The 25,290-nt window shown below is 37.3% G+C and overlaps 1 protein-coding gene across 16 annotated transcripts in view; it reads right to left on the bottom strand.

Annotated features, from left to right (window-relative positions):
• The window catches only part of CDC42BPA (CDC42 binding protein kinase alpha), a 329,361-nt gene that overhangs the window by 58,723 nt on the left and 245,348 nt on the right, over positions 1-25,290 (bottom strand). For 10 of the 16 annotated variants that reach the window (XM_004756821.3, XM_013058442.2, XM_004756825.3 and 7 more), the window contains 5 exons: positions 21,389-21,513; positions 12,725-12,830; positions 12,148-12,296; positions 10,514-10,605; positions 8,014-8,090 (listed from right to left, as the gene is read on the bottom strand). In XM_004756821.3, the coding sequence (XP_004756878.2) occupies positions 8,014-8,090; positions 10,514-10,605; positions 12,148-12,296; positions 12,725-12,830; positions 21,389-21,513 (549 nt within the window). Of the gene's footprint in view, positions 1-6,884; positions 6,933-8,013; positions 8,091-10,513; positions 10,606-12,147; positions 12,297-12,724; positions 12,831-21,388; positions 21,514-25,290 lie in introns of all 16 variants that reach the window. The other 6 variants (XM_004756819.3, XM_004756823.3, XM_004756820.3 and 3 more) reach the window with 1 other exon arrangement.

Raw genomic sequence — 25,290 nt, 5'->3', positions numbered from 1 at the left:
CGCGACTCTCAATGGCTGTCACTGTGTTAACAGACAAAGTATATCCACATACACGTAAAGACACAGTTTTTGATAGGCTGAAAGTACGTGTATTTTCGGGAAAAACTGGAGGATAGGACAGTAAAGAAACCGTTGCTCAGACTCGGTCTGCAATGACAGTCAAGCTTTCACAGGACCCTGGGCAAACAGTGACCCACAAAATAACACTCCATCAAGCGATGGACAGTTCCTTTTCTGCAAAGGTTGGGAGGAACAACTGAAAACGTGAGAACAAAAAGGATCCAAATAATTCGGATTTACTGCCAGATGGCATTTAATAAAATACAGTCTTTTACCTACCAAATTCTTCTGGTTTTCAAAGATGAGGCTTTTAAATGACAAAAGCTAAATTAGGCCTCCAGGACTACTGATGAAGAATTGAAACGAAAAGTTACTTCAACAATACTGTCCAACCTGACGAGACGTTAGGTTCAAGTCAAGAAGGACCTTCACCTTTTGGACATTAAAGATTAAGTAATTAGGAAAAAGCAGCAATAACAGGTAATAACTGTTAGGTAATAACTGTACTGAAATGTCTCCCAAGTGTCTGGAACTTGGTGATGTGTGAACAGCAGAATTTTATAAATGTAAGCTGGATCTGCCTCTGGCAATTCCCTAGATTCAACAGATCACAACATCTATTGAGGGTTTGCAATAGGTCAGGTTCACAGACTGGTGGGGAAGACACCAGGCCATCAGTGTCACAAACACCGTGACGGAGGTTAGCAGCCAAGTTCTCTGGGAAGCTGAGTGGCGGGGGGGGGGGGGGGATTTGTAGTGGGGCCTGGAGGAGGGAATTTATAAACTGACCTACAGGGGCTACGGAGCTCAGAGAAAACTGGAAGGATAAGAAACACCCTTCCAGGTGGTCGGTGTCATCTGTACAACTCTGCCAGACTGGTGTGCAGAAACCTTTATTTCTTTCTAGGAGACTGGAATGCGGATGACGTGAATACGTTGTCCCAAAGAGCTAACAGCAAACCAGGGTTAGAAGGCCTACAGGTTCCTAAGGAAGTTTTTGTGTTTTCGTCCAGTCCTTCCTATTGCTTTAAGCAGAACTCCCCTCCCTAACCACAGGCTGCCTGCCTAGCACACACCCGTCTTCCTCAGCTCCTCTTACTCTGCGGGCCATACCAGTCCCTCCACGAGGACCTGCTCAGCCCTCAGTTCTCTCAGAAAGCCTTTCTGCAGCCTTCTAGGCTGGTCAGGGAGCTCTCCTTTACACTCCATGACAGTCTGTACCTCTTATCATCGTGCTTCTCCCAATGGTGTTACAATTATTTATTTATATGTGTGGTTTTTCCATCAGATTCAGATCCTTGAGGATCTGTAACATGCTTATCATAAAGCCTGTAGATGTAAACATCCTTCATAAATACTGAACGAATCCTTCTGACATTCTGTAATACTTTATACCTAATTATTTCTTATGGCATTCGTCGCTTTCTACCCGGTGCAGTCTAACTATGGATTTGTTTTCTAACAGCAAGAGAAGCATTTCTAGGCCTACTTCTATAATGGATTTATCCTAGCAACAACCATTGTGCAAACTACAAAGTGTAGAAAGTGCTGAGATGTCTAAAACAGAGATATCTTTACTTTTTGGGTATCCCTACACTTCTAGACCAGAGTTGGGAGTGTGCTGAAACCATGAAGAGAGGCAGGAGTAGCTCAAAGTAACTATATTGCCACTATGCTAAAAACAAGTCAACATGTCTCTCAAAACCAGCCCTGCATATGAAGGACAACAGTGTCCAGGCTGGCACTATATAAAGCTAATAATGGTATGAAATTACCATAGGAATAATGTTCTTCCTTAAAGGGTCTACCTGGAAGTCAGACAGCGATATTTAGATTTTCAATAGAGAAGGGGAAATTAGACTATTTCCTGATAATACAATGGGAGGAACACACACTACACACACTTTCTCTTATACACACTCTCACAAGCACAGTTATCTACTAACAGTGAAACTGGTCTTCCAGCATATGCTAGAAAGCAGTATGCTGTCTTTGTTTACCATTGAAACTGTGCATTTTATATCTGGTGTAAAACTGCCGCTATACATTTCTGGTTGATTATGGAAGTAAGCACATAAGCAGAAACCAAAAGAAGTAATTTATCTTAAATAATCTGGCAAATAGATTTTAAGATTCATTTAATGAATTCCAAAGGTCTTATAAAGTAAGATACTGAAGAGTAAAAGACTAGGTAGTCATGGTTCTTTCTCTCTAGATTATCTAAATATGTTAAGATATATAATAACAATAAAAAACATATTGTATCTACAAAATAATATAAAATGTTGCCTAAATTAGGGAAGGACTGCATATTACAATCTTCTGAAATGGAAGAGTTTAAGTTTGGGTTGTATTTAATATGTGGATGGAAGATTAAAAAAAAAAAAAAAAAAAACTGAAACAGGAAATATCAGGGGGCGCCTGGGTGGTTCAGTCAGATAAGTGTATGGCTTCAGCTCAGGTCATGATCCCAAGGTGCGGGAATCAAGCCCCTCATTGGACTCTTGGTCTGAGGGAGTCTGTTTCTCCTTCTCCCTCTGCCTGCCCCTTCCTTGTATGCTCTGTCAAATGAATAAATAAAATCTTAAAAAAAAAAAAAAAAAGGAAAGAGGAAATATCAGGAATGCCACAATTTCTCACAAGGATCTAGGCCTGGTCTGGGTCACAGGATTAAAAGATCTTCATAATGTGTATTTTAAAATTCTATCTTCCATTGATTCTCCCATCTGATCAACTTTCCCCGGATATAGCTACAGAATGCTGTCAAACCTCAGATTTCTGTGATGGCTTATGATAGATTATTAAAGAAGCTGGGCGGGGGGTTGGGGGTGGGGATGATGCTAAAAGCGAGAGATGAGAGAAGGAAGTTAGGAGCCAGGAATGAAATTAAATATTTTAGGACATGTTGGCAAGATTTTATTATGGAGCCAAACAAGGAGTAGAACTTGACCTGCCAATACTCTCAGATACTTACTTCTTGTCATATGCCAGGATATAAGAGAACAGGGTTAGGAGGACCAGACAGTTGGGACTATTGGGACTAACTCTATTCCTTCATGTCTGAACTTCTCATTCTACACCTTTAATTCCTTGGTTTACTCTTTCCTCAGTACAGCAGAGTGAGACGGTCTCCAGAAAGCGAGATGGCATATTCTCATTTGCCAGGTGAGAGGGCACTTCCCATTTTTTGTGAATTTGGCCCATATGAGCAGAGCGGAGAATTATAATTTAAATAAAACTCCAAACATACCTGGCATAGATTTAATAAATGACAATACGTTTACCAAATATAAAGAACAGGTAGTTCACTTATAGGACTATAATTAGTATGACCTTTAATACAGTCAAGCCAAGTATTTTGGGGGTTCAACCAAAAAGAAGAAAATGAACAGAACAGGATGGAAAGTTTGCAAGCTGGTCTGATCATCCCCGGACTTCCGGCCACTGCGATGCACGGAACAGATGGGGAAGAGCCTAAGATGCTGACTCCGCCTGCCCCTCACCCTGTTTGGGGGTGGCCTAACATGGGGTCACCTCCTCCCACCAGGTAGCCTAGGACTGGGTGTATGGGGCTTCAAGAAAAGACAAGGTCAAGAGGAAATGATTTCCACAGCAGAAGGACCCTGGAGTCCATTTCACTGCCATCACTGGTATCTCACAGCACTGGGGAATGCCTGATCCAAAACATAAAGTGGTCAGACTGACGTCAGTTTACCATGAAATAACCACCCCTCCATCTGCCCTAAACAATGTCATCCATAATCCTGTTGTGAACCCTTCTCTATTCCTACAAAGATAGAATCCTAAAGCTTTACTAATGGGGGAGTAAATAATCCACTACTGGGAGAATGCTGTGACCAACTACAGGTACAAGCACTGGACTGAATATTTTCTGTGGTTCTTTTCTCTGTCAGAAGCCTATGATTCTACATGGAGAAAAGCCCAGCTACCCAAGTTGTCCTGAATTACAGAAGCAAGGTGCTGAGACCATCTTCTGCTTCACCTGAGTCGGGGGTGTGGGGCGGGGGGAGGACCTGGGTCACATACATTGCTCTCCTGTCAAGGCTGCTTTTGCTGGAAACTTGACTCACGTGTCTAAACCACGTGACTTAACAGGAAAGCCTACGGCTCCAAATGTGTTCCTATATTGCTAGAAATTCTGGCATTCACTTAAATTTTGAACTAACAAGCAAACACACTGAAGAAAAACTGGAGGTGGGAGAGTGATTCTGGGTACTATTTCATGTAAAAAGAATTATTGTGTAATAGACCCATAAAGAGGTTTAAGGAAAAAAGTAAAGCATCATTTTGGAGGAGGGGATGTGCTGGTGGTACGGTTCTAGACAATCAGAGGGCAGTATGAGGTCACTAGGCCACAGGGAGCAGATGGGCAAGATCTATGGTGTATGGACACCAAAGAACGTTTCATTTCTGCAATCTGGCTGAATTCCGGCTTTACCCCTTACTAAACCTACAAGTTCCTACTGCAATTCAAATTCTAGGTCTTCAATGTCATCTATTTCTCGGAAATAGAAATCAGAAAGAATGACCAGAGGATGCGTTGTATGCATTAGTTAAGGGTTACAATCCACTTACTATGGGGGTAGAGGGCCGTCTTGCTCAACACTCTTAACTAGTTTTGGCGCAAAGAACAATCAAGGTTGATTCTATTCCTTAAGCTTCCAAGTGCCGAAGAGAAAGGAAGTACCAGAAGTGGGGTTTCACACTAAGCATCCCGAATACCGAACGCAAGCATGCTGAGGATCAAATCTCATTTTTCAAAACATCACTCTACTCCAGCTTTGAGAATGAAATGAATAATAACTCTGGGAAGAGCAGTCATAATCATCAACTATAAACAGAGGTTTATGCTGTAAAATACGAAGAATACAAGCAATTTTTTTTTTTAAACGGGAGTTTACTCTGGCCTTCTCCCTGACATGCAAGCCTCACTGTGCAGCGACCCTGTGGCTGGATGAGCGCGGAGAACACTGACTCAAACTGGTATGGGGTGGAAGGCAAGCAGAAGGCCAAGGAAACATTTAAGCCACATTGGATTCCTGGACAAGAAAGAAAGCTAAAGGGAATGCAGGAAGAGAGGTGAACGGCCTATTACGAATAACTAAACAATAACCAGTGTTACTGAGGGCTCTACACACCTGTTTCTTTAAATTCGCACACAACCTCTGGGGCAGTACCACCATTACTATTATCCTCGCTCTTCTGATGAGCAAACTGGCGCTCACCTAATGGAAAGGTTAGGGAACTCGCTCCCAACCATACACTCAGAAAGTGGTCGAGGCAGCATCTGAGTCCCCTTACGCACTTAACCAATAAACTGGAAGAAGAGAACTCAGGAAGCAAATGAAGGAAAAGCCAGGCTTTTTAAGAGCTAAAGCCTGATTCATAAAGATTCAGCATGTGTCAACTCAACTCCTTTTCCCTTTACAACAGGAGTTCCTTTGTGCTGGTTTGAAACCCAGTGTTACACGTGAACTGCACTGAGGCTGAGTGCTAGTGGGTGAAGGACAAGAAAGCCTTCTCCTGGATAAAACTGAAGGCCGGAGGCTTCTTCACTACAGATAGCGGCCAATGGAGCAGAGACAAGGCCGGCGAGGTTCTACATTCATTGTTTTATGGGAGAAAACAGAATGCAGAGAAGAGTTTGTTAGAAAAAAAATGGAATGTTTTCTATCTAGTGGAAGGAAGTTAAAATCATTTATTCGAACTTCCTTCCCATTCTCTCTCAAGTGAAAGATGTTTCTATGGACATGCGATATTGAATATTTTAGTACAGTGAGACATACAGTAGATTATAACATGAAATACGATTATACCTTAAGACAATCCTTTTTATTGCACTGTAGAATTAACTAGAACAACTCTCTCAAGAATAATGAAATAGCTTCCATGTAGGATGGAAAGGAGTACACTTGGGTATAATATTTCAAAGAGAAAAAAAATCACTTAAAAGTTTTTAAAAAAAATCTAGATCAAGAGTTTTCTTAAGTGGACAATTATACAAAATACTTTTCTGAATGTAAGAATTATGTTTAGCAAAACACAAAGAATCAGACATATAAAAATTTCCTGGTTGAAAAACTGTGTAGAACATTTGCATTTGAACCCATTTTATTTTCCAGTTTCTAGAAAGGTTATATGTTTGACACGACAAGGATTTTGAATGTGGAATCTAATGAGGAATAGAGAGAATGTGTACATTTGGTATTTCAGTAAACAGAATGAGTAATATACATTAGGGACTTCTAAATTATCAAATGGATATTATTAATTTAGGAGAGAAAATGGTAGTGCAGTCAATTTATAGTGCATGTAGCACATATGTTAACGCAATCATTTCCACATTTTAAGTGAAATTGTCAGTATTAAAAACTGATTTGTACTCAGATATTATGATTTGATTTTACCACCAGAAGTTTACTTTAAACAGAGAAAAATGGCAAAGTGCCAAAAAGGGGAATGTGAACTAGAAGTCACCATGAAATATAAAAATGAGCATTTTTATAAACATATGTATATAGTTATAATAATCAAATAAGCCTTCCAGTCTTCAGAATTGTTACAAAGAAAAGAAATCAAGATTCTCTGATGGCCAAAGCATTTTTCAAAGTACATTTTCACTTTCTGATGTTTAATAAACTCTTCATTATATTTCAGATAAGAAAGAAGCAAATTTTGTCTCACAAATAAATTACCAGGTATGATATTTCTAAAACTGACTGCATTACTAGGCAAAATTCTTCAATTCAATTCACTGATGTCTTTTACTGAAGGATGCATTGGTTTGAAAATCAAAGACTTACGTCATCCAAAAAATCAATCAGTGAAGATGAGGAAGAAGAAAAGGAATCCTATTTAACGAATACAGCAATAAAAAATAGAAAATATGGATGAAGCAATTTAATAAGAACAAATAATAAATCAAAAATTTTGTAAAACAATTGAAAGGCAAATGACATTAATTCAAATAAATAAATGAGAAAAGCAGTCATTGGCATTGTTTGTCTAGAAACTTAGAAATCCATTAATTACTTTTAAAAGTGTGGTTCTTTTTCCTTTTCCCAAAGGAATGAAATATAATGCATACATTGTGCCCAAAATATAGTAAGATGAAGCGCATGGCAAATCATTAATACTCAAATTAAACGAAGCACTTTAGAAGGGTAATAATTACAAGTGAGTAGCAGAATCTCTTGGCCTCTAGCTGTTCCCACTGGCATGGAACCTCTCTGAGAACAGGACTTCGTGAATTTGGTCACTATTCTATCTCCATCCAGCACCTAGAACAGTGCTCTGCATAGAGACTTGTGATTATTTAACAAAGATATAATCACTAACTTGAATTTTCTGAGACAAAAATATACTTTATATCAGAAAATTGTTTTTTTTTTTCCTTAAAGCATTTAAGCCCCAAAGAAGGACAGTCATAGAGTCACTATTTCGTTTATTATGGGATATACTGCCTAATACACTCTATGTAATACTTTTAACAAAAAGTATTCCTATTGTAAACTTCTAAAATAATTGAAAGGATTTGGAGCTAGACCCAGCACTGCTCTATTGTGAGATTTGACCTTTTTCACTTTTTTTTTGTTGTTTTTTTTAAATTGCGGCTCTATGCTTAGGACAAAAAAGAAAAGTGTCAAAATTATTTCAAGTGTTTGGATTTGTTCTGCCAGCACTCAGGGGAAGAGATGAAATTTCTTTTAAATGTTATAACTCTCATATTTAGATCTTTCTTAAATTTTTCTTAAATACAAAGGTGATTATAGTTTCTATTAAGAATGCAGAACATACTCTTTTCCTAACACGTTTAGATTCTAGGTCCTTTCATGTGGGAGGCAATAAAACAGTTTCATTGAGAATGAATTTCAAATCACAAAGTGAATTTTAAACGGACCGCAGGGAATACTTGAAAAGCTTAATACTTACTTCAAATTGATCCAGAGCATCGGTAGGCGTATTCAAAAATGCCAAGAAAGAATGCTGTGAGTCTTGGTGCTCTATACCTAGAAGACAGCAGCAACTTTTTTTAAAACTAGAACAGTTTAAACTAATTCTAATGGATAACCTTTCCTGTCTGAGTCTATTAAGAGCTGTTCACAAGCTACCATATTTTAAAGTTGATCAATACTATTAACTCTACATGTTTAATAAACTATATTACTGTTTCTTGGAATACCACTTAACAGTTATATCAGTCTCCAGGACATATTTGTTTCCTGACTTGAGGTATTGAATTTCTTTCTTTTCCCATATAGCACATCATAAGAAACACAGTAAATCCTGGTAGACTTGGGAGAATTTTAAAAACATGGTTATGTCTGATTTTTCTCAGCTAATTTTATCACCAAATAAGGTTTCTGTTTTGAAAATCTCTTAGCAAACATATAGTATGCACTAATATAAATAATCTCTTATAATAATGTAGTGATAAAACAAATGTATTTAGTTATGAAAAAACATTTGTCAAGGCCTCAGTTTGATTTCAGGTATTGTTTTATTGATAGAATAAATCACTCATACCCTAGTTTTTCTCACGTAAAGTTTTAAAAGTTGATGCCTATTTGCTGGTTATGGTATTAACTTCAAATGCATAATTTCCAAAATAATTCTTAAAATACGTATATAATGATAAATACTAACGAGGAAAAAGCAGAAACAACCAAGCACCCATTTCTGATTCCATATCCTTAGGAAGTGACATCAACTAATTTGTGTGGCTTTCATACTACTCTCTAATAACAAACATCACAGATGCCAGATGAGGCACTATGTTCAGAAATTCATCCAGTCAATAAATATTTACTGAGAGCCTATTATGTGCCTAAACCTTGTCTAGATACCGGGATATATTAGTAAACATAGCAGAAAAAAATATCCTTGCCTTCATTATATAAATATGATATTATATTTAAATAGTATAGTATATTATGTTACAACATAAAGTAAAATTTTATTATTCTACAATGTTCTAAATCCAAATAAAAGTTATAGGTTAACATGCTTTCATAAAGCAATATGATTAACTTATTTCTTCTGCAAGTTTAGATCTATTCTAAAAATGATGCAGTCAGTGTTAGTCACACTCTGCACTGGTCTCTCTTCTGTATAAACTGCCTTTAGGGCTACAGGTCCTCCAGGTCTTACATATTCTTTTTCCTCTACACCTTAAATAATGCAGCTCCCTTCCACTCTTCATGTTTGAAAACTCCGCTTGATTCTCAATTTAATGTGAAGCCTTGTGCTCAGTGTGAGTTCCTAATTCACTTCTGCTGGGTTCCTTCCTTTCCTGTTCACTAGGAAATTCAACAGACAAAAATTTTTTGAACATCTACTACTTTTAAGGGTTTTTCATGTCAACTGGTTTATGTGATACCCTCTCTTTCCCCCACAATTTTATTTTTTCTCCACAATTTTTAAAAGCAGATACAGAGACCCAACAAGCTAGACATCACTGTGTCACAGGTCTGAGAAATAGGGGAACCACATAATGTATGCATAACGTAAAGCCATTAATTAGTTCACTATTCACTCAGGAATACTGACTTTGCCAGGACAATGAATTTCTTTCTTTCTTTCCTTTTTTTTTTTTTAAAAAGTAGGTTCCATGTCCAGCATGGAGCCCAATGCAGGGCTTGAACTCACGACCTGAGATCAAGAGTAAGATGCTCAACAGACTGAGCCATCCAGGCACCCCAGGTTAATGAATTTCTAGTAACTGCATATGAGAGATCCCTTCATTGAGAAAACAACATTCTGAATTTCTTTTTATTAAATCCTCATGTTCTTAATGCCCACATTATGGAAAGGAAGTTTAGGAAGTTCCTGCAATAGCCGCCACGCACTTTGAGTTACTTTTCACGTTGATGGAAACATGCGCAGGTAATGCTTTCAAGAAAATGGGAATAAATCCTGAGAAATCCCGCAAGGCAGGCGGTTTAAGAATCAAACGTGGAAGAAAACAATGAAGTGCCAAAACAGTTCGTCACTGTATTGCCTTCTAACACAGAATTAGATTAATCTTTAGTTACTTCATACATTGTTTTCTCAACTACCGTGGAATTGAATCCTACCTACACCATTTGAAAAAGAGTATAAAGTATAAAAAAATAGTTTTTTTTTTCCAACCACAAATATCTTATTTGTGAAATTATCCACGGCACTGAAAAAAACAAAACAGTCCAATTTATGGCAAAGTAAGTTTTTCTGTTACTATCAAATCTTTAAGCCAGGTATATTAAGTACAACAGAAGGACTCTGAGACCAGTCTAGCAAGAGTGAGTGTCACATACGCATACACATATCCATCAGTGAGTACCAGCGTGGTTAGTGTGAACAATTCTCCGACCTCCATGTACGCAGATGCTCGGGTAATAAAATACATTCACAACAGAATAAGCCCTGATTGATGCAAAACACATTCTCATACCCTTTTCAGATCTAAGCTCTTCAGTGTCCTTTATCAGTTGTTCGATTTCTGAGAGTAGCTCCAAGTTCTTCTTCTCTGAATCTTTTAGTTTACTTCAGTAAGGGAAAAAAAGGAAAAATGTCATTATTTTTACTGCTGGTTAGTGAGCCATCCTACAGTATTTAGTCAGAGCTTCCTGGTTTAGTCAGTCCCATCAAGTCAGGGAAGTCAAGCCACCACAGGAAAGACAAGTCCTGCTGGTCACCTACTGCTGCACAAACCAATTTCTACTATAACACAGCCAGACTCATTCATTCACAGATTGTCTTTGGCTGCTTTTGTACAACAGCTCAGTTGAGTGGGCAGAGACAATATGGCCCGCAAAGCTGAAAATATTTAGTATCTGGCCTTTTATAGAAAAAGATGCTGACTCGGAGCTAAATGATTTGAGTTTAAAATGTCATAAAATCAGAGGTTAAATTAAGGATTTTGTTAGACTCTTCCACAGAGAACCATGAAAGTGGACCATTTTTATGAGTACATATGTAGTTTCCAGTTTTATTCACAGTCTGGTTTATGAGCAAATGTGCAAACACCTATGTCCCAGGCACGGGAAGGCAGCTCACACTTGTTCTAACTGCAACACAGAATGACATTCAGCAGCTCTTTGTGCTAGGATCGATTCACATTCTCCAGGAAACATTCTCTTGCATTTTCAATGTCATCTTAGCACATTTAAGCAAAACATATTTAGTTTATGTCTGGATTATTTGTAACAAGAGTTTATAATTCAGTGGGGTGCCAGACAGCTGACCTTTAATTGGATTCAAAACATTAATGATTACAGTTTAAGGACTAAGGCTTCACACCATTACAAACGGAATTTATGGGACTATATTTCTTTTCACAATGAATGCCTCTGGAACTCTGCTATTCCAGCACCAAATGGCTTTTTCTATTTATATGTTGATTTGTAACACAAACTTTCTACTGTTTCTCTATATCACCAATACGGACTTATTCTTGAACCATGGGTACAATTAAGATTTTCATTTTATCATTTATTTATTCAGAGTATAATTTGCTCTACTGTTGTAATGAGGCTTGAAGGAATGGCATTATCTAGGATTATCTCAGACTGTGGAGGAATATACTTTTTCATAAAGCATAAATGAATAGGAAGAAATAATTAGAATTTGTTATACTATTATGAAATTTATTATCAAGAAAACCTCCTTTGTAAAAGATCTATGGTAGAGGCCAGAATCCCCAGATGACTGTATTTTGCCAGGAATATATGTTGCTTTTTTATACAAATATGACACTCTTGTAAAGGAGAGAATTTTGAATTTAATGGAAGAGAATTTGAGAGTCAACTAAATTTTACCAATAAGGGGAAAAATAAATAATAAAATACTAATTAGCACTATTAATTCCACTTTATGGACAAGTCAGAGGAAAACAAAGTTATATTAAAATCCTGTATCTGCAAATAAGGTTTGAAAACATCTATTCATTTTCAAATGTTCATATATTTTTCTGGATATTACTTAAAAGAAAAAAGCGATACATATGAAATAAATAAGTAACTTCTCCCCAAATACTTTTTGACCACCTTAGAAATTATTCTAGTAGACTCTATCATTCAACCTTACCATTCTGTGATGATGTTAGCTGCTTTAACTTTATTCAGCTCTTCTTGGATGGCCTGTTTAGCTCTTATTTCCGCATCCAGAGCTGACTGCAACTCCAGTCTAGCTGACATATCCAATTTTGCAAAACGACGCATTTTCCAGGGCATATCCTACCAAATAATATAACTGTTGTTAGCCCCATCTTATTTTTTCCTTAATGTTTAAATTCACTAATGCAAGTAAATTTAGAAACTACTTAAAAGCACTACTTTCTCTGATCACAGAACAGATCTGAAACACTGCTTGTGAAAATATATTATTTTTCTCTAAATTCAGAAATAATTGTAGACCCACACATAAAGGAGTTTATTTTTTCATAATTATTATCAATAACGGCTACTATACAAGTTACAGTTAAGCATTGATGTGTTATGACTTCCTCATCTGGCAAACACTTGGACTAAGTGAATTCTCATGAAAAACCTTCCAGGGAACTAAACCCTAGACAAACTGATAAAAGTGTTCCAATTTATTATAGTGTGTTGAGCCTCCCTACCCACCCCTTAGGGTAATTCTCCAGGCAAAAGGCAGAACTTACTGTTGCTCGAGCACCTAAGCTGGAATTTCTTAAAGCTTCCAACTCTTCAGTCATTTTAGAAGCTAAGGCCTGGAGATACCCTCGTGCATCCTTTTCATCACTGACCCTGGAATACATACACATATAGATAAAGGACAAAAATAACACAAACAGAAAAAACTTAGTGAGAAATACAGTGTTTTTAAAGCCTCATAGAAGAAATAACTGAAATGCCTTCTTTCAAAATGTCTACCACAGCACTACTGCCTGACAAGGGGGAAGAGGTTTACTAAACTGTTTCAGTTATCTAAGAATTAAAGCTGGCCATGTTAAGGAAAGTTCAAATGACTTATACCTGATAAATTAGTGAAATTTCACCCTTGAACCAAAGAATACTCTTTTAATCTAATATTAAAAACACACATATATACATGATTTCTAAAGAATATTAAGATTTCTCATTAATTGGGTCCTGCCATTTTATCTTATGAAAACAAAACTCATCATTTTAAAAACTAAAGTACCCTGTATTTAGAACGTTTAAAGTAAAATATTCTGCAAAAATCAGGGTTGTACTGCAATAAAGCTCCTCTGTTTTCTAAAATGGTCAATAAAATACCAACCAAAAGATTAAAGCTTACTGAAACTCGTAACTGTCTTACAACTATCTTGCTGATGCAACTATTATGATTCTAGACAGAAGTATTTTCAATCTATATTCAATGACATTCTACATTTCAGAATTTATCAAGAGTAAGTTTGTATTTTATTACATCTCCTTCAAAACAAGGGCAAGACAAGGATAAGGACTGCCAGCATATGAAAATCTATAAAAGAAGGTCCTAGCCTAAAGAAGAATGAAAACAATTAGTATATAGTAAGCTGTAATTGGCACAAAGAAAAAAAGAGGAGCTGAAGTCTGCAGTGCTTAGAAGTGTATTCTAATACACTCTGGGAACACTATTTGCCTTTGGGAAGGCTGGTGGTTCTCATGAATACAATTGAGGCCACTGACTAGTAATGAGGAAAATATATTTCAGGTATATCCATAAGTATCTGATGCAAACAGCAGACAAACTGAAATCCTGAACTTGGCTTTAACATCTTTTAGAATTTCAACTCCTGAGGAGTCAAATTTATATATCTCTATTCATATATCTTAAAAAGAGGCCCTTTAAAAGGGATTTGGTTCTCTTTTCTCTTAGATGGGAAGGTGTACTGGAGGACAAGCAAAAGAATCTAACAATAGAAGTGATACAATCATTGTAAAAAGCTGCCCAGCCTAGTTTGTTACATATCTTTAGGCTCTATATACATGTATATATTTTCATGGCATTTTAAAGGAAAATGATTTTAGAAAATATTGTTTGTGTAGTGGGAGGCAGTTTCCTTTAAAATTCCTTAACTTTGGTTATCACAAATGACCATGACCTTTTGATTTAATCATCCGATCTACAGTATAAAGAATAAGTGGAGATGAAGGAAGATTACCTTTTATAGAGTACCGAGAAAGACACTTAAGAAAACTGTATTATCATTGAAAGGGCCAGGCTAATCGGCCCAACCAGCATCGCTTTAGCGCCCTACCACGGCCATGTTGGCTTATGCATCTTCCAGCAGGCTTCCTTAACTCCGGAAATTGGTGACTTCTTGTACATGCCTGTCATGCTGTTTAATGTTTCAAATAAAAACCAATCTCTTGTAATTTTGTTTTTATTTGCATGCTGAATACCTTCACATTCCCTGACCCATGTGGTCTCCCCACTAAGTCTCAAGTTTTTATTAAAGCTGTATCTATGTTCTTGGCTACAGAAAATAAATGAATGCTACCTACAAAGTGGAGATAATGATCCTACTTCTGAAGACTGTTGTAATAACTGAATGAGAATCCCCTATATTTTCAGCCCAATGCCTGGAACATACTATGTTGTAATCAGTACAAGCTATGATTATCCATAAATGAAGATTAATGAATGAGGAACAGTTCAAATAATGTGAGGGAATTTAAATAAATGGAATTAAAGTGTTATTATTGATATCTGACCCTTTGCTGATTATGAATACACCTTCCGAGCTGCCCTCTACCTTCTATATGCTGCCCTTACCATATTATCGTTTTGTCTTTCCTCCTTAAAAAGTTCTCAACAACTTCAGTGGCTTTATTGACTAGGGATTAAATCCCCAAATTTATATGCTTTACCCACAATCTTTCTGTACTCTCTTCAAAAGTGCAGTTCTGTACTGAGGAGTCTTAAAGATAAGCCCTGACTCTCCAACAAGCAAAATAACACAAACAAAATTGATTTTGTCTTCTCCAAAGTTGGCTCCATCTCTGACTTTCCTACTTCAGTGATACCATCTTCTTCTTCTTCTTCTTCTTTTTTTTTTTTTTTAAAGATTTTTATTTATTTATTTGACAAACAGATTACAAGTAGGCAGAGAGGCAGGCAGAGAGAGAGAGAGAAAGAGAGAGAGGAGGAAACAGGCCACCTGCTGAGCAGAGAGCCCGATGCGGGATTTGATCCCAGGACCCTGAGATCATGACCCAATCCGAAGGCAGAGGCTTAACCCACTGAGCCACCCAGGTGCCCCGATACCATCATCTTCTTAATCTAACTCAGAATTTCAGAAATACGAATTCTTCCTCATCTCCTGATCTTCCTTCATAATTAAGTCCTATAAATTCTTCTCCCGCAAGTTCTTTTCTATTTATTCAGTTTTCACCAAACTTCCCTCCATGTCACCCTGAACAAACACCACTGTAAGAGTTGTCTTCCTAATGCAACATCTAATCAATGCCAGTATCCTTTACAAAAACCCTCTTATTCTTATAAGTTCAAATTCTTACCCATTATTCATAACTATAAAGTAGTAACTTCACTCACCATCATATTTTCTACTATTTTATATGAAAACACTCAGTCAACCTACATATAGGACCTGTTATTAACCTCAGGGTTTTCAGAAAATTCATTATAGGTTCAAATGATTATCCCCAACTTTCTCAAGCACCCAGTCTGAGGTAACTCTACTCCATGCTCCCATAGGAAAATCAGTACTGTGTAATACACGGGGTAACTTACATATAAGTCTCAAAACTAATCTCTAGATCTGGTCACATTAGTTTTTAAACTTTTCAGTGTTATGTTATAAGCTGCTTGAAGGCAGAGTACTAAATTTTATAGGCTATCCTACCTTCTATCGTACTGAAAAGTGCATTAGCTTGTTTTGTGGCCTAATATGTGATCTATACTGGAGAATGTCCATGTGCACTTGAAAAGAATGTATATTCTGCTGTTTCATGATGGAAGGTTCTGAGTATATTTGTTATGTCCCTCTGGTCCAGTGTGTCATTCAAAGACACTGTTTGCTTGTTGATGTTGTTTTGATCATCTGTCCACTGATGTAAGTGGAGTGTTAAAATCCCTTACTGTTATTATATTACTATTGATTAGTTTATGTTTCCTATGGTTTTATGTATTTGGGCACTTCTATGTCTGGTGCATATTTATGACAGTTACATGTTCCTGTTGTATTAACCCTTTTCTTATGACACAGTACCCTTATCTGTCTGTTATAGTCTTTGTTTTAAAGTCTACTTTGTCCAACAGAAGTATTGCTACTCTGGCCTCTTTTGACATCCATTTGCATGATAAATGGTTCTCCATCCCCTGCAGGTGTCTTTAGGTCTAAAGTAAGTCTCTTATAGGCAGCATATAGATGGACCTTGTTTATTTATCCATTCTGTCACACTATGCCTTTTTATTGGAGCATTTAGTCCATTTATAACCAATGTAGTTATTGATAGATATGTATTTATTGCCATTTTGTTATTGTTTTGTGGTTGTTTCTGAAATTTTTTCTGATCCTTTATTGTCTTTCTCTTTCATGGTTAGCTCATTTTCTGTGGTGATAAATTTGGATTTATTTCTCTATTTTTTGCATGTTTATTAGTGGTTTTTGATACATGAGGTTTTATATAACCTCTTCTGCATACAGCAGTCTATATTAAGTTGACAGCTGTTTAAAAGTTTGAATCCATTCTTTTCTCTTCTTCTCCCCTTGTTTTGGTATATGCTATTATATTTCGTATCCTCTTTTATAAGTTCTTTGACTTTTTTTTTTTATAACACTACTCATTTTTTACTGCTTTTCTGCTTCCTATCTTCATATTGTCACTTCCAGTATCTCCTTTCCACTGAAAGTCTCCTTTTTTTTTTTTTTAAAAGATTTTATTTATTTATCAGAGAGAGAGAGGGGGAGAGAGCGAGCACAGGCAGACAGAATGGCAGGCAGAGGCAGAGGGAGAAGCAGGCTCCCTGCTGAGCAAGGGGCCCGATGTGGGACTAGATCCCAGGACGCTGGGATCATGATCTGAGCCGAAGGCAGCTGCTTAACCAACTGAGCCACCCAGGCGTCCCTGAAAGTCTCCTTTAATCTTTCTTACAGAATTGGTTTAGTGGTCATGAACTCTTTAGTTGTTTGTCTGGGAAACTCTTTATCTCTCCTTCTATTCTGAATGAGAATCTTGCTGGGTAGAGTATCCTTACTCTAGATTTTTGGTTGCAGATTTTTCCCACTCAGCACTTGGAATATATCATTATCACTCCCTTCTGCCTTGCCAAGTTTCCGTTGAAAAATCTCCTGCAAGCCTTATGGGTTTTCCTTTATATGTTATGACTTCTTTTTGTCTTGCTGCTTTTAAGATTTTTTCCTTAACAGTTTATTTTGCAAATTCAGTCACAATCTGTCTTGGTGTGGGCCTGCTTTTGTTGATTTTGATGGGAGTTCTCTCTGCTTCCTGGATCTGCATGTTTGTTTCCTTCCCTAGATTAGGGAAGTTTATTGCTATTATTTCTTCAAATAAATTTTCAACCCCCCCTTCTAGCTCTTCTTCCTCTGGGACTCCAAAAATACAAATGTTATTACATTTGATGGAGTCACTGAGTTCCCTAAGTCTATTTTCATTTTGTGTAATTCTTCTTTCTTTTGTTCAGCTTCACTGATTTGCATTACCTTGACTTCTGGGTCATTAATTCATTCCTCTACTTGTTCCAGCCTGCTGTTCATTGTATCAAGTGTGTTTATAATCATGTTTATTGCACTCCTCCTAATTCTTTTTTAAACTTTTATCGCTGTGGTAAGGGTCTCAGTGGATGTCCTCCATGGTTTTCTGAAGTCCACTGAGTATCTTTATGATCATTGCTTTAAAGTTTCCATCAGACATATTATTTGTATCTATTTTGTTTAGATCTCTGGCCATGGCTTTATCTTGTTCTTTCATTTAGGATAAATTCTTCTGCCTTCTCATTTTTTTTTAAGTCTCTGCCTTCTTCTCTATGTTAGAAAAGTCAGTTATGTCTCCTGCTCCTGAGAGTAATGGCCTTATGAAAAAGGGGTCATGTCATGCCCAGGGTCTGATACATTAGAGAGTGTCTCCAGTGTGTGCTGCTTGTGCTCTGTTATTGTGTTTTGGTTGCTCTGTCCTTAGAGCCAGTCGTCTACAGAGGGTCTCCTTGCCTGCTGTGGGAAGTGTTTGATCCCTGGCCTGAATGTAATAAGTTTTCACTATGTTTGCTTTGGTCTGCTTGTGAAATGAGACCTATCACCACCTCCACTGGACTGGAGACCCTGTAAAATTGCCTGGTCAGGAGGCAAGGGTTTGTGCTAGTCTTTGGGGAAAGGGGGCACCACACTACAGCTAAGGTAAGTGTGACCGAGAAGGGCAGTTCTACCAGAGCAGCTAGGGGTGGGACTTGGTAGAGCCAAGTTAGGCAGCCAGTATTTTCCTACAGGTGGCCTTGTGTTTACGCTGAGGGGCCAGGGAGGGAAATGGTGCCACCAGCTCCTTTTGTTCTGAGAGAGGTCTCTCCATGAATGCGGTCTCTCTGGGCTACACTCCAAGAAGAACAAATAACCTCCCCGCTGTGTGCCCAGGCACTCTTCATATTACTGTTTCCACACCATATGCCCCTGGGTTGTTTACCTGCCTTCTTTCCAAGAGCAGTGCAGTACTCTCCAGGTTCTATTTCAGCCAAGCCTGCTGACCTCTAAAACTCCAGTCTTCAATCCCTGCTGGTTCCAAGAACTCATGAAATTTAACCTCTCTCATTTTTAAGACAATGGCTATGGGTAGGTGTTCTCCTTGTGCATTCCCCTGTGTGTTCCTCCCTCTTGCCCTTCTCTGTGACTATGGGTACCTCTCCTCTGCAACAGTCAGGATTTGTTTCTTCCCTTAACCATGCCTCCACACTTCCTACCTCCTTCAATGTGGTCTCTTCTCTCTCTTTAAATGTGGAGTTTGTTTTGTCAGTCTTTGGTCCAGTTTCTGGGGGATTTAGTATGATTCGACAGTTATCTAGTTGTATTTGTGGGCCAAGGTAAGCGTAGGGCCCTTCTACTCCACCACCATCTTCCTGTCTCCAGCATCCCTTCATTTTTTAATATAGCAAGACTGAAAAATTCGAAAGACTCTGAGATTCTTGCCTTGTTAAGCAGGGACAGAATGTCTCAGATTAAACATTCAAGTAGGTAAGAACTCTGAGATCAGGGAGTATATCTTTTACTTTTACCTTATTAGATTTTATTAATTAGTTATCTAAAACAGTAGTCTATATATATATATATATTAGATTTTATTTATTTATTTATTTATTTAGAGTACAAGCAGGAAGGGCCAAGGGAGAAAGAGAATCTCAAGCAGACTCTGTGCTGAGTCTGACAGCATTCTCAGTCTCACGACCCTGAGATCATGATCTGAGCTGAATCCAAGAGTTGAACACTTAACTGACTGAGACACCCAGGTACCCTAATATATTAGCCCATTTCTAAATAACAGCTTTATGCAAACTGATTTGCTTGCATTCCTGATTTCTTTTTTTTTTTTTTTTAAAGATTTTATTTATTTATTTGACAGAGAGAAATCACAAGTAGATGGAGAGGCAGGCAGAGAGAGAGAGAGAGAGGGAAGCAGGCTCCCCGCCAAGCAGAGAGCCCGACGCGGGACTCGACCCCAGGACCCTGAGATCATGACCTGAGCCGAAGGCAGCGGCTTAACCCACTGAGCCACCCAGGCGCCCTACCCTGCATTCCTGATTTCTTCTGCACATTTCACTTGAATGTGAAAAGCCTAAAATGAGTGTTTCATGGTATCATGTAAAAACTTTCACCTTAATACTTCCTACTAACCCTTTTCCAGAGAATCTACATTTAAAGCTTCTTTACACTGGGATTCCTGGGTGGCTCAGTCATTAAGCATCTGCCTTTGGCTCAGGTCATGATCCCAGGGTCCTGGATCAGCAGGGAGGCTGCTTCTCCCTCTCCCACTCCCCCTGCTTATGTTCCCTCTCTCACTGTCTCTCTGTCAAACAAATAAATAAAATCTTAAAAAAAAAAATAAAGCTGCTTTACTTTAGTAGAAACACTTCCCATTACATCTGAACCCATCATGCCTATTGCTGGAAAAGATCAGCAGTCTAGGAACTGGGGCTTTGGCCAGATCATCTTTTCCTTCTACGAAGTCATTTTCAGCAACAGTTTAATTATACATTTGGTTACATAATAACTGAGTTATAAATTTTTGATACTATAAACTTGGCTAAAGACTAGAATGAATTTGCTTCAGAAATACAGATTTGATAACAAGGACATAAATTTAACATTAATGAGCCATTAATGGTACTATACTGTTTGGGACACAAACAATTTCCTCAATTTGGGCATTTTCATTTAGCTATGCACTGTAGAGTCACATTCATAAGCCAAAATGAGTGAACATAAGAGCTCTGTAGTTCAGTCTATATCAAAATACTTGAGTTATTTGGGTAAGATCACTTAAAAAGACAATGTTTATCCACTTCTGACTTAAGATGGAGGCTGTTAGTTTGCAATAAGTAGGAAAATGGAAAAAATGTTTAAAGAACCAAAATAAGATTACAAGAAACTAAAATTCCCAAATGATTGGTCTATTTCCATAAAGAAACTAGTTTTCATAAAATTAAACATCCATGTGCCAAAAAGAATAAGAAAGTTGAAAAGTAACTATAAAAATCTAAAAAATATGTTTTCCTTAGAAAATAAAGTCCCTGTTGTGTTCAATTTCCTTCATGTTTTATAGAAATATACACATTTTTATAAATACCAGAAATATTTGATGAAATAATGAATGTGAAAAGTCACTAAGGTAATTCATTCTACATTGAATCATAAGAACTTAAAGAATAGTTAATAAAATGAAACTGTAATCATGTGAGTTTTTATGATGACATGTGTATCAACCTTTTGTAATTATGAAAGAAGATGATGGCATATCTTCAGGTTCAAAAATTTTCTCTAGGCTATTTCTTAAAATAATTACAAATATAGCAATTTTGTTCTTAGAAAGGAACCTATAGCTAGTGAATGATTTTCTTCGGTTATTTAAGGACCAACCGTCTTAATATAACATTTTCTTTTCTTAGAAATAACAGCTTTCAATGAAGCTGTGGAGAGTTGACATGGGATACTTGCTGCAGTTGGGGAAAAGAAGAACATAAGAGAAAATACAGAAGGACGTAGATCAATAATAAATAACAGGCCATTAATAAAATTATGTTCTTCAGGGAAACATTTTTCAACTGGAATTCATGAAAACTTGGCCATATGTTCAAATCACCCACAAAAAACACATTTAAAAAGAGCACTCACCACTGAATTATTTCTGTGATTTGGGCTTCCCAATGTGCAACAGATTCTTTCTTGTCTGCTAGGTCTTTTACCTCTTCTTCTAACTGCTGGTTGCGCATACTTAAGTTCTCATACAAAGTTGTGAGCTGAAAGACAGTTTTAAGACACTTGAAAATACATGACTTTCAGGAACAGGAATGCAAGGTGCTCAGATGCTGCCTGTTAAATCTGATTACTTACCATATTCCACTAAAAAATGCTTGTCTTCCTATTTCTTATTATATACCCTTCTGGTCACTGAATTTGGAAACATCAAATATTCTGAATTCTCCTCTGCCTTTGCTTTCCCCTTACTCCCTATTCTAAATTCTTACATTTGTGAACTTTCTCCAGTTGCCTCAAAACTCCCCAGGTTCCACCAGTAACAACATCTCTCATTTTTTTGTTTTGTTTTGTTTGTCTGTAAATGTCTCCATGTCATCCTCTTCTTAAAATAAAATCTTATATAGAATTTCAAGTATATAGAAAAATTGACAGTATAAGTTAGCTCACATGAGCCCACGGCCAACTTCAACAATGCCAGTCATTTCATTTGCATCCTGTCTTCTTATCCCTTCTTCCTGAATTATTCTGAAGTGAATACCAGACACCTATAATTTTACCCATATATATTTCTGTGTATATCTCTTGCAAATAAGGCTCTCTCTTTCAAAAGATAACAATATAATTATACTTTAAAAATTTAATGAGTTTCCTTATATCATCACATAGGTAGTAACTGTTCAAATTTTTAGTTATCTCGAAATATCAAAAAGCTTAACAGTTTATCATATTGAATCATGATACTAACAAGTAACCACAGCTTAATGGTTCCTGTATCTTGTAAGTCTCTTTTATTTATAGACTCTAGGGGTCCATTCGGGCCCCTATACTAGAATACCAGAGATTGGATAGTTCAAATATGAAACATTTATTTCTCACAGTCTAGGGACCAGAAAGTCCAAGATCAAGGTGCCAGCAGATTCAGTGTCTGGTGAGGTCTGTTGTTGGTTCACAGATGGTGGTCTTTGGCTGCGTCCTCAGGGGGTGGAAGGCTTGAGGGGCTCTCCAGGGTTGCTTTCATAAGGATGATAATCCCACCATAAGCGCTCCACCTCACTACCTAATCACCTCCCAAAGGCAACACCTCTTCCTACAATCACACTGAGGGGTAGGTTTCAACATGCAAATTTTGGAGGAACACATTCTGTCCATAGCAGTTCCCCTCCAGCACTTTTATTTTTCTTGTAATTTATTTGTAGAAGAAAACAGGTTGTCCTGCAAAGTTTTCTGTAGTCCTAATTTCTGCTTTCATTTTTGAAAATCATTTTTTGCTGCATAGGATATTCCATGTTGGCTATTATCCTCCAGCACTTTGAAAATGTCATTCCTTTTTATTCCCTATTTTGATCCCTTTTTGGATTTCATTTTTTTCTGTTGGGAAGTCAAGCTTCAGTTTAACTTTTACTCATTTGAATATAATGTGATTTTCTTCTCTGGCTACTTTCAGGACTTTCTTTGGTTGCTGGTTTTCAGCAGTTTTTCTATGATGTCTCTAAGCGTGATTTAATTTCTATTTACCACCTTTAGGGTTTGTGGCATTCCTTGAATTTGTACCTTAATGTTTCTCGTAAGTTTTGGAAAATTATGGGCCATTAATTCCTCAAATACTGTGTTATGTCACAGACCATCCTCTCCACCTAGGAAAGCAAGTATTTAGTCATGTCCCCTTCATCATCTTTTATGTATATCCATCCTTTTTAATCTCTACCCATACTTTAGTCCAAATTTTTTTTTACTTATTCACTGTTCTCTTCAGCTCTTTCCAGTCTGCTGTTAAAATCTTCTATTGGATATTTTGGTTATTTTAGTTTTCACTTCTAGATGTTCTATTTGACTCTTTTGTATATATTCCAGTTACCTGCTTAAATTCTTTGTGTCTTTCATTTTCTATCATACAGTTATTTTAAAATCTCATTTATGAAAATTCTGATGGGAATCCCTGTGGGCTTGCTTATACAAACTAATTTTTTTCATTTTTTCTTTCCTTATTTTGTTTTTGCTATTATATTTTTACTCTTGGTTTTCACTGATTTAGTTTTATCTCCTGGGATGCATGGTAACTATTTTAATATATGCCACACATTTTGTATACAAATTTTAGGGGTAACTGGACACTCTGTATAGCATCTTCCTGCAGAGAGTATTTACCTTTACTTCTGGCAGGCATTTAGAATCAAGATAGGTCAGGTATTGAGTTACTTGGAGGCTACGTTTCAGTCAGTGAGAGGTTTCATCTCTTTCTGGTTCACTCATATTCCTAAAATGTAGCCTTTCAATGAGTCCAACTGAAAGCTTGTATTCAACTCTTCAAACTTGTGTGGCTGTGGAATACTGTGCTCAGCTTCCTGGATCTTCGGCTACTGCTTTCCTATCAGCAAATGCCTCAAGGGAAACAATAGCATTGAGTGCTGGGCTCATCTCCTTGCATTACTCCTCTGCAGGATCTTGGTCAGTCATGACAGCTGCCTTCTTTTCTCCCCAATGCCTTCCACAAATAAATACTGTAGGAAATAGTCCTACCATATTAAGGCAATTTTTAAAAAAATCCAGTTCTTCGTGAGGTGGTGGGTATGATATAAACTAATCTGTCATAGTCAGAAGCACAAGTTCCTGCTTTAATAAGTTTTTAAAAATAAAATAATTACATTCAATTTTTATTTCATGGCGACAGTTTTCTGATAAATGCTCAATCTGCATTAGTTATTACTATTCTTTTCTTGCTTTTTGGTATGTTTATAGAAATATTGTGTTCCTGTGTTCATTTCTTTTTGATTACTCAACCTGAAGAAGATGGGTTTTTCCTAGAAAAGCTATTTACAAGTTTGTGGGGATGAGTGGTCAGGTGATGGTTAATTTTCTGTGTTAACCTACTGGGCGCAGGATGGCAACACACATAATCAGACATTACTCTGTGTGTCTGTGAAGGTGTCTCTGGATGAGATAAACATTTGAATCAAGAGACTGAATAAAGCAGACTGCCCTCCCTAACACAATAGGACCAACCAGTCAGCCAAAGTCCTGGAGAATAAAAAGGTTGACTCTTGTTGATTCCACTAAGGAGTAAGATGAATAGGAGGGAATTTCTCCTGACTACATGCCTTCAAACTAGGAGGTTGGTTTTTCCTGCTTTTGCACTCTTACTGAAAGAGCAGCTCTTCCTGGGTCTCCAGACTACAAACTACAGATCTTGGGACTTGTCAGCTTCCATAATCAGGTGAGCAAATTCCTTACAATAAATGTCTTTACACATACATATGCGTTTGTGAATATGTGTATATACATATTTGCATACATATATATGTATGTGTACGTATGTTTAACTCAGTTACTAAAACAGGGTAAAACATGTTCTAAGTCAAGGGTCTACAAACTTTCCAATGAGTTAGATAGTATATATTTTTGGCTTTGTGGGCCAGGCATGGGCTCCATCACATCTTATTCTTAGAAAAACTTATTTAAAAGATATGTAAAGGGGTGCCTGGGTGGCTCAGTGGGTTAAAGCCTCTGCCTTTGGCTCAGGTCATGATCCCAGGGTCCTGGGATCGAGCCCACCATTGGGCTCTCTGCTCCGTGGAGAGCCTGCTTCCTCCTCTCTCTATGCCTGCCTCTCTGCCTACTTGTCATCTCTGTCAAATAAATAAATAAGATCTTTAAAAAAAAAAAAAGATATGTAAAAATTCTTCTTAATTCATGGGTCATAAAGAAACAGTCTCAGGGCTGGATCTGGCCATAGGTCACAGTGGGCCAATTCCCCCATCTAAATTGATCAGGAGTCCTAATGACCCAGGGTTGTTCTCAGTTTTTAGCCAGTACTTATGTGA

The sequence above is a fragment of the Mustela putorius genome, unplaced genomic scaffold (assembly GCF_011764305.1).
Source record: "Mustela putorius furo isolate JIRA1106 unplaced genomic scaffold, ASM1176430v1.1 tig00000785_pilon_pilon_pilon, whole genome shotgun sequence".
NCBI classification, from domain to species: domain Eukaryota; kingdom Metazoa; phylum Chordata; class Mammalia; order Carnivora; family Mustelidae; genus Mustela; species Mustela putorius.
Note: the sequence above shows the minus strand (reverse complement) of the source record. Positions and strands in the feature narration are given on the sequence as shown.